This window comes from Brassica oleracea, chromosome C7 (assembly GCF_000695525.1).
Source record: "Brassica oleracea var. oleracea cultivar TO1000 chromosome C7, BOL, whole genome shotgun sequence".
NCBI lineage: Eukaryota > Viridiplantae > Streptophyta > Magnoliopsida > Brassicales > Brassicaceae > Brassica > Brassica oleracea.
In genome coordinates, this window is record NC_027754.1 from 13,829,521 (window position 1) to 13,839,484 (window position 9,964).

General features: G+C 39.7%; 1 protein-coding gene across 1 annotated transcript; it reads left to right on the forward strand.

Annotated features, from left to right (window-relative positions):
- The first annotated feature begins 895 nt into the window (after nucleotides 1-895).
- On the forward strand, nucleotides 896-3,626 carry LOC106302135 (probable pectate lyase 9). The gene is made up of 7 exons (XM_013738662.1): nucleotides 896-1,118; nucleotides 1,212-1,265; nucleotides 1,714-1,779; nucleotides 2,005-2,647; nucleotides 2,730-2,833; nucleotides 2,914-3,052; nucleotides 3,141-3,626. The coding sequence occupies exons 1-7, from the start codon at nucleotides 1,006-1,008 to the stop codon at nucleotides 3,363-3,365; spliced, it is 1,344 nt and encodes a 447-aa protein (XP_013594116.1). The 5' UTR covers nucleotides 896-1,005; the 3' UTR covers nucleotides 3,366-3,626.
- Nucleotides 3,627-9,964: the final 6,338 nt, after the last annotated feature.

Below are 9,964 nucleotides of genomic sequence, written 5' to 3' on the forward strand. Positions count from 1 at the left end.
ACTCTCTTCATCATCATAGTCCGTTCCTCGCGACTTCAAACCACCACTTCCCCATCGATCTTTCCTGATAGACAGAGGCAACTCTCATAACCCAAACAAAATTTTGGAAAATAATCGACAAAGGGATTCAATTCACATAAACAAAAATAAAAAAGAAACCGAACCTTTGTGCTGATTGCATGGATGAGTCCGGAGGAGAACATCGACGAAGTGGGTGAAACGAATCAAACGTTTTCTCCGTTGGAGATTCCGACAGAATCGACGAGGAAGGAAGACCCGGTGATAGGATTTAGACGATATCACACAAGAAAACGACATAATCACAGACAAAAAACGGATCAATCATGGTCAAGGAAATTTCGAGAGAGAGAGGAGGAAGAGATGTCGATGACATCGAAGATGAAAAAAAAAAAAAAAAGACAAACCGTAAACGAGACCTTTCGTCTTAAATGACCCAGCCAACCCCTTGCTGCCACGTCTGGGATCTTTACCGCTCCTTAAATCACCTAATAAAGGAGCGCTCCTACCTAATAAAACCATTTATGATTTAATTTTTTCCCTTAATTACTTTAGTGCCTCCTCTAAGATCTACGGATGGAGTTGCTCATATTATACACACCATAGAACATGAGGGCGGTTACCAGCAGTTAAGGAGAGTTTGGTTAAAGTAACGGCGTTAGTTGACAAACATAACGGCGTTAAAACCAGGTTCGTCGTGTTGGGAAGACAAAACTGAAAATTTGCGACTTTCAACAAGAACCAACCGGTTTCGGTTTAGTAACCAAACCACTAACTAGAGTGAAGCTCCGTTTAACAGCGGCGTCAAATAACGACAACGTCAACGTCCGTTTTCGCGTAAATAAATAACGAAGGCGGTTTTCTTGGAGCTTGTGCAAATCTGTCACTCACTCCTCTCTCTCTCTCTCTGCTTATTCATTCTCACTCCGCATTTTCTCTTTGATTCCCGAGAAAGCCTTATTGAGAGAGAGAAAAGAAGGTTCTCCAATGGCTTCATCGTTTCAGAAACTGACGAGTGCTTGTTTCGTCGTACTCCTCATCTTTGTCGTATGCGCTCTCACAGCGACGAATCTCCGGAACAACCAAGTCTCTCTGTCGAGGTCTCTTCCTCTCTCCTCTTCTCTACTTTCAGTCTTTTAGCTATGGATAGTCTACTAACTTGTTTTTTTCCCTGAAACTTGTTTTTCACCCAGGAAGCTGAAAACAGAGGATTCGCAGAGCTTTAACAATTCAACAATTGCGATCAGGTAACGGTGGACAAGTCCTCTTCTCTGGTGTAGTGTATAGAAAGCTCAGTCTCCTTCTGCTTTTTTTATTGACTACTCACACATGCTCTGTCTTTACCTTTTCCCCTGAAAATCTTATACATATCAAGTAAATATATCAGAAATTTGATAATAGGGTTCCACATGATATATTCCTCTGTTTGTTTCAATATTTTAAGATTTTTTCAAAAGAAATATTGTTTCAGTATGTAAGATATTTTTAAAAAATTATTGTTTTACAATATTGAATGTTTCACTATTGAAACTGTATAAGCAATTATATTTTATTATTTTTTTAATAGTTAATTAATTTTATTTTAGTTTATAATTTTAGCAATATATTTTTTTTAAATAGATTTTTTAAAACACCATACATTTTTTAAAAAAATTAATTGGTTATGTCATTTCTTTTGGGTGGCTTACTTTTCAGGCGTGAAGGTGTGGAGTTGAATGAACACGCGGTTGCTGATCCCGACCAGGTTGCCCTCCTTCAGACGTGAGTTTCTTTTTCTATACATGCAAGTGGTGTGTGTTTTTGTGTGAATGCATTTATTTTCATTCATTAGGAATGTTCATAAGTCGTAAAATCAATAATACAAAAACAAAAGTAGTCCTTAAACAAAAATAGAACTAGTTTGGTCATCTTGATTCAGTGTATGGTGCGTGTGATAATATGATTTGATAGTAGAAAAGGTAAGTTGCTAACTACTGAACTTCACAGGAACGAACAAAACATTACCGAAAGGAGGAAGCTTGGTTTCTTCTCCTGTGGGAATGGCAATGTAATAGACGATTGTTGGCGTTGTGACCCTAACTGGCACATGAACCGTAAACGCCTCGCCGATTGTGGGATGGGTTTTGGTAGTAACGCCACTGGTGGTCGTGACGGGCGTTTCTATGTCGTCACTGATCCAACCGACGAAGACATGGAGTTTCCCAAGTCAGGTACTCTACGCCACGCCGTCATCCAAGTTGAGCCACTATGGATTATCTTCAAAAGAGATATGGTGATAACCTTGAAACAAGAGCTGATTATGAATAGTTACAAGACTATTGATGCTCGCGGTGCTAACGTTCACGTAGCCAATGGTGCTTGCATCACCATTCAGGGTATAACCCACGTCATCGTTCATGGTCTGCACATTCATGATTGTATAAGAACTGGGAACGCAATGGTCAGAAGCTCGCCTTCTCATTATGGAATGAGGAGTATGTCTGATGGTGATGCTGTTTCAATATATGCGTCAAGTCATATCTGGATTGACCACAACTCTCTCTCTAAGTGTGCTGATGGTCTCGTTGATGTTGTCATGGGTTCCACTGCCGTTACCATTTCCAATAACCATCTCACTCACCACAATGAGGTTAAACAAAAATATTAAAAGCTTCTGCTTTTGTTGTTAGCTTTATAAGACATATTTTTATAATTTTACATTGGGGGGGCAGGTCATGTTGCTAGGAAACAATGATTTGTACACACAAGACAAGAATATGAAAGTGACCATTGCGTATAACCATTTTGGCGAGGGACTTAGACAGAGAATGCCAAGGTAGATCTACAAATTCTCATATTGTATTGCGTGAGGCAGTAGTGAATACATTTCCATGATGTGGTTATTGTACTTTGCAGATGCAGGCATGGATATTTCCATGTGGTGAACAACGACTACACGCATTGGGAAATGTACGCTATTGGGGGAAGTGCAAACCCAACTATAAAAAGTCAAGGCAATAGATATGCTGCTCCCAAGAACCGCTATGCAAAACAGGTTCGATTCTCTTAGCTCCCTCTTCTTGTCTTATGCTTCAACAGTAAAAACAAATGAGATTTAATTCTCAAAATATGTAACTGGATAGGTCACAAAAAGGGTGAGGACAGAGAAAAGTGAGTGGAAGAAGTGGAACTGGAGATCAGAAGGAGACATGCTAGTGAATGGAGCATTTTTCATACAATCAGGGGAAGGAGCAACAGCAAACTATGAAAGTGCCTCGAGCTTAGCAGCTAAACCAGCTTCTATGGTCGGCTCAATCACTTCTACTGCAGGTGCACTTGGTTGCCGCAGTGGCAAACCTTGCTACTAATACCAATATACTTCTCTCTTAACAAAACCTAACCCCTTTTACACGTATTTTCAAAGTGTGAAAGTTTTTTTCTTTTATCCTTTCCAAGACAGGGAATTTGGTTAACCTCTGCTTGCTTCTCCTTGACTAAAGAGGAGCAGAGACAAGAAGCGTTGATCAATTCTTTTTGTCCTTAGTTAATATTTGTAGTAAATAAGAATACATTTGCTAGCTGAATGCTTATGATATGGACATCTAAACACTAAACATAGTGGTTGATTAGATCCATGTCTTATAGATTCACAATGTATGTGTTCTCAACTTGATTGAAATGATCTCATAATAGTAATACATATCAAATTATCAAATCATTCGTGTCTGGTCTAGTTAGTTAAGTAGAACAATTGGTTTACCTATTTAACTATTCTGGTTTATCATTTGTAATCAATTATATAAACAATTTCAACGGTTTATATTCGCTTACTCTGGAACTGATTGTAATCAGATTTACCCATACAGGGTAAATCTGATCCTTGGGGTTCTCCATATTATTGCTTCTGTAAGACAACAGATTCTGATGGTTCTCAAAGTTTTGATTGAAACCCATGTTGTGATAGTTCCCCTGACCACCAATGTAGTTCACATCAGCATGCTCATTGAACATCACTAGCAAATTCCTGATAAGAGTGCCCATTTTGATCTCCCACAAAGTACACTGATTTTTTTATCTCTCTTCATCAGCATCTCAATCTTGGCTTTCAGCTCATCTATCTTCTAAGATTCAGACCCTGGACTCTCATGAGTCTATCATACTCTGGCATGCGATTTGCTTGACTAGTTGAAAGTGTTGGATAAGCTTGAGTTACAAGTTTCCTTTTCCTTAATAAGTTATGTTTATCTTTAGGATTAGGAAATAGGAAATATGATTTATGATAATACTATTGAAACTAGGAGATATCTAGTGATATATATATAGAGATGCATATTGTGTTGCATAACATATGATTTGTGATTTGTGATTTGAGAACTTGGTGATTGAATAAGAGAAGGACTTCTTATTACTTGTGATTCTATATTTGGTATCAGAGCTTAAGGAAAATAGCCATGAGTGATGATAAGAATGAAATCGTGTTACACAAAGATGGTGGGCGTGCTTCTATAAAATATCCGATGTTAACTTCTTCAAACTACACCGTTTGGGCCATGAGAATGAAGATATCGCTTAAGGTCAGCGAAGTATGGGAAACAATAGATCCTGGAAGTGAAGACACGAAGAAGAACAATATGGCTGTTGCGCTGTTGTTTCAATCGATTCCGGAAGCGTTGATACTCCAAGTTGGCGAGTTGGATACAGCAAAGGCAGTTTGGGATGCAATAAAGGCGAGACATGTTGGAGCCGAGCGGGTTAAGGAGGCTAGGTTACAGATCTTAATGGCAGAGTTCGATAGACTCAAGATGAAGGATGGAGACACAATTGATATCTTTGCCGGCAAGCTATCCGAAATCTCTTCAAAATCTGCTTCTTTAGGAGAGATAATAGAAGAACCTAAACTTGTGAAGAAATTCTTGAAAAGTCTACCAAGAAATAAATTTATTCACATGGTTGCATCCCTTGAACAGATGCTTGACCTTAAGACAACAAGCTTTGAAGATATTGTCGGGAGATTAAAGGCGTACGAAGAAAGATTTGCAGAAGAAGAAGAAGATTCACAAAATGAAACCGTAAAATTAATGTATGTTGACTCAAACTCTGAAAGTTATGGTCGAGGTCGAGGACGTGGAGGTAGATCAATCTGGAGAGGAAGAGGACGCGGTCGCGAGACATTCCAACAACAAAGAGAAGCATATCGACAAGGTCGAGGTGGCGATGCATCTCATATCACTTGTTTCAAGTGTGATAAGCTTGGACATTACGCGGCCGACTGTCCCGATAAACATCTAAAGCTTCAAGAAGCTGTCGAGAAGAAAGAAGAGGATACCACTGAAGCCGATACCCTCATGATGCATGAAGTCGTCTACTTGAATGAGAGAAAAGTAGATCCTAAGAAGTTTGAGGCAGATTCAGACTCTATTGACGTTTGGTACCTTGATAACGGAGCTAGTAACCACATGAATGGTAACCGTATGTTCTTCTATGAGCTTGATGATACAGTCACTGGAAAAGTGAGGTTCGGAGACGACTCAAAGATTGATATAATGGGCAAAGGATCAATTAGATTCATTGCCAAAACTGGAGAGAAGAAGGTGTTGAAATGTGTCTACTACATACCGGCGTTGTGTAGTAATATCGTCAGTCTAGGACAGACTACTGAAGTAGGTTGTGAGGTGCGTATGAAGGACAACACGCTAAGCCTATATGACCGAGGAGGACAGCTAATGGTGAAGACGACGCGAGCAAAGAATCGACTGTACAAAGTGACTTTGGTAGTTGATCATGTTCAATGTCTACAAGTTGAAAGTTGTGGAGAAGGCAACTTATGGCATGCTCGGTTAGGTCATGTCAACCAAGAAACGATGAGAATGATGGCAAAAAAGGATTTAGTTGTAGGCTTACCTTCTCTGAGCCGAAGTACTGAGACCTGCGTGTCATGCCTAAGAGGAAAACAAACGAGAAGACCCTTCCCGCAAGCAACCCACTATCGAGCAACGGCACCTCTCGAGCTGGTACATGCCGATCTTTGTGGACCTATTACGCCATCAACACCAGCCCACAAAAGATATATCTTCGTTCTGATCGATGACCACACACGTTACATGTGGACTGTACTTTTGAAGACAAAAGGCGAAGCCTTTGAAAAGTTTAAAAGCTTCAAAATACTTGTCGAACAAGAAACACACACTAAGCTGAAAACCCTCAGAACAGACAGAGGAGGCGAGTTCACTTCTCATGACTTCCACGCCTACTGCGAGAAACATGGGATTAAACGCGACTTAACGACGTCATACTCACCCCAGCAGAACGGGGTGGTACAGCGACGAAACCGGACTGTCTTAGAGATGACTAGGAGTGTTTTAAAGCACATGGATATGCCGGATCATCTTCGGGGAGAAGCGATAAGGCATGCCACATACTTGATAAATAGAGTTGGAACACGAACGCTGGAAAACATGACTCCATATGAAGCTTTAAGGGGTAGAAAGCCTAGCCTCTCTCACTTAAAGGTATTTGGGTGCACGTGCTATGCAAGAACAGAATCAGTTGGAAGAAAGAAGCTTGATGATAGGTCTAGAGTTCTGGTCCATCTCGGAACTGAACCGGGATCAAAAGCATATCGACTCGTTGATCCTCTTAGCGAACGTATTATCGTTTGTCGAGATGTTATATTCGAAGAAGAAAAAAATGGAATTGGAGCAAGAAGAGTGATACAAAGGAGAATAAGACAAGCGGATTTGAGTTGAGCTTGAGACGCATGAGAAATATTGATGGCGATGATGAAAGCTCTGTTTCTGAAACAGAGCTTAATGAAGATGTTGACGAAGGTGAGCACCTGTTAAGCGATGGAGAAGACGATGGTAACGAAGGTGTTGACGAAGATGTTGGTGACTCCCAGCCACCTCCTAGGCGATCCACGAGAACATCAACGCTGCCTTCCTACCTCGATGATTATTTGCTTATTGCAGAAGTGGAAAGTGAGCACCTGTTAATGATTATAAACGACGAACCCTGGAACTTTAGTGAAGCTAAAGAGTTGAAGGTTTGGATTGATGCTTGTAAGGATGAAATCTTTTCAATAGAGAAGAACGACACTTGGGATCTTGTGGAGTTACCCACAGGTGTGAAACCAATTGGATTGAAGTGGGTATTTAAGATTAAGCGCAATGCCGATGGAACCATAAATAAGTATAAGGTCAGGTTAGTAGCTAAAGGGTATGTTCAGCGCCATGGTGTGGATTTTGACGAGGTGTTATCTCCGGTAGCTCGGATCGAAACAATCAGATTGATCATCGCGTTAGCAGGATCACATGGGTGGGAGATACACCATCTTGACGTTAAGACTGCGTTTCTTCATGGAGAACTGAGGGAAGAAGTATTTGTCGCTCAACCAGAGGGTTTTATCGTGGCTGGAGAAGAACACAAAGTGTATAAGTTGAAAAAGGCTCTCTATGGTCTACGACAAGCGCCCAGGGCCTGGAATATAGAGCTAAATCAGATACTACGAGGCTTAAACTTCAGGAGATGCTCAAAAGAGTCGTCGTTATACCGCAAAGAGGACAACAACGAGCTACTTATTGTTGTGGTCTATGTAGATGATCTTCTTGTTACCGGATCATCTTTGAAGGCTATACTAGAGTTTAAACAAGAGATGGCAGATAAGTTCGAGATGAGCGACCTTGGCAAGTTAACCTATTACTTGGGAATAGAAGTGTTGCAACTCAAGGAAGGTATAATTCTTAAACAGGATAAGTATGCTCAACGGATCCTTGAAGAAGCTAAGATGGGCTCATGTAATCCATGTCATGTTCTGATGGAGTTAAACGCAAGTTTCTCCAAGTCCCCTAATGAAGAGAACATCAACGAGAAGGAATATCGTCGTGCCATTGGTTGTCTTCGCTACTTGCTACACACATGGCAGACTTTTCCTTTAGTGTTGGAGTTCTTAGCCGGTATATGCAGGCTCCTAAGAGTTCTCATGGTGCAACTTTAAAACAAGTTCTTAGATATCTTCGCGGTACCTGTTCATATGGACTCTGTTATTTGCGTAACAAAGGTATCGAACTGATGGGTTATAGCAACAGCTCTCATAACGTTGACATAGATGATGGTAGGAGTACAATGGTTCATATATTTTATTCGGCGACAATCCCATCACGTGGTGCTCTACCAAGCAGGAAATAGTGGCACTTTCTTCTTGTGAGGCTGAGTTTATGGCAGCAACTGAAGCTGCGAAACAAGCAATCTGGTTGCAGGAACTTCTAGGTGAGGCTGTCGGTAAAGAAAGCAAGCGTGTGGTCGTTAAAGTCGACAACAAATCTGCCATTGCGCTTTCTAAGAATCCTGTGTTTCATGGCCGGAGTAAGCATATACATAGAAGATTTCACTTCATACGAGAGTGTGTCGAGAACAAGCAAATTGAAGTCGAACATATCCCGGGCAGCAAACTGAAAGCAGACATTCTCACCAAGTCACTTGGAAGAATAAAATTCAAAGAAATGCGTGATCTAATTGGAGTCAAAGATGTGAGTGAAGATGGTTTCAAGCTTAAGGGGGAGATTGTTGGATAAGCTTGAGTTACAAGTTTCCCTTTCCTTAATAAGTTATGTTTATCTTTAGGATTAGGAAATAGGAAATGTGATTTATGATAACACTATTGAAACTAGGAGATATCTAGTGATATATATATGGAGATGCATATTGTGTTGCATAACATATGATTTGTGATTTGTGATTTGAGAACTTGGTGATTGAATAAGAGGACTTCTTATTACTTGTGATTCTATAGAAAGGTTGTCAATCAAGGTATAAGCTTCATCCAATGTCTGGTCATAAAATCGCCATTACTAGCAGTGTCTATGGCATTCTGATGGTTCTCATTGCCCCCATTGTAGAAGATGTTCAGCAAGTTCAGATCACTGTAACCATGGTGACGGCAGTCCAGCGTGTACTTTTTGAAGCGCTCCCATGCCTCATGAAAACCAAATATTTTAAAGCCCTAATCATTCTCTGTTCAAAAACGAGTTTTAAAGTATCAAAAACACAACACATTAATTACCAACTACATACCAGCTCGTCACATCTCTTCCTTATGGCTTACTAAGTCTGCACGAACTTGCACGCTCATAACCCACTTTAAGTCTGTAAGAGCCTGTCTTGAAAATCTATTCGAATAACGATCAAAATCGAAAGGCTCAACAAAGCGCAAAATGAGATCAAGAAAAGCAATCAAAACCGATCAACAAGATACTGAAAGAATCTATGATTGGGAGACAAAAGAATAAAATAGGAAACTTCCTATACCACTAGTGATACGGACAAGTAACAGAGGCTGGAGACTAAAAATCGTTTTAAAGCTGACGACGATACTAATAGTTAACGATGATATACAACTCGTCTAAAAGCTAGTGATGGTCCAAAACGCGTCTGACGGCTAAACGACATTCTAAAACCAGTATGAATGTAAAGTAGATCATCTTCTCCAAGAAGTTACCTTAATCAGCCTTAGGCCACAACAAACATTTATCAAACTCAAACATGATAGACTTACTCCTTATCATATCTGCTTCTTCGAAATCATTCCGGCACCAACCAATATATCATAGTCTCATAGATTAGATTAACTCATCACTTCTTTCCTTGCAACGATAATGATTTTGCTAAAAACATCAAAAGGAGAAACGAGTCTCTATGTAAGGGAAAGGAATCTTTATGATGGGATATTGTTTCGCATAAACATAAGCTCTTCAGAACACGACAAGTCTATATATGGTCAGAAACAACTCAATAAATTACTGACTCCGCTTGAAACCTATACTAGCTATAACGAATTTTCAAGTTTTGGTTATTTATTAATTTTATATATTCAATAAATAATTAAGTAAAATGTTAAATAAATATATATAATTTTTTTTACACATTAATGAGCTAATTTGGCACTTTTGATCTTAAATGATGATTTGGAACA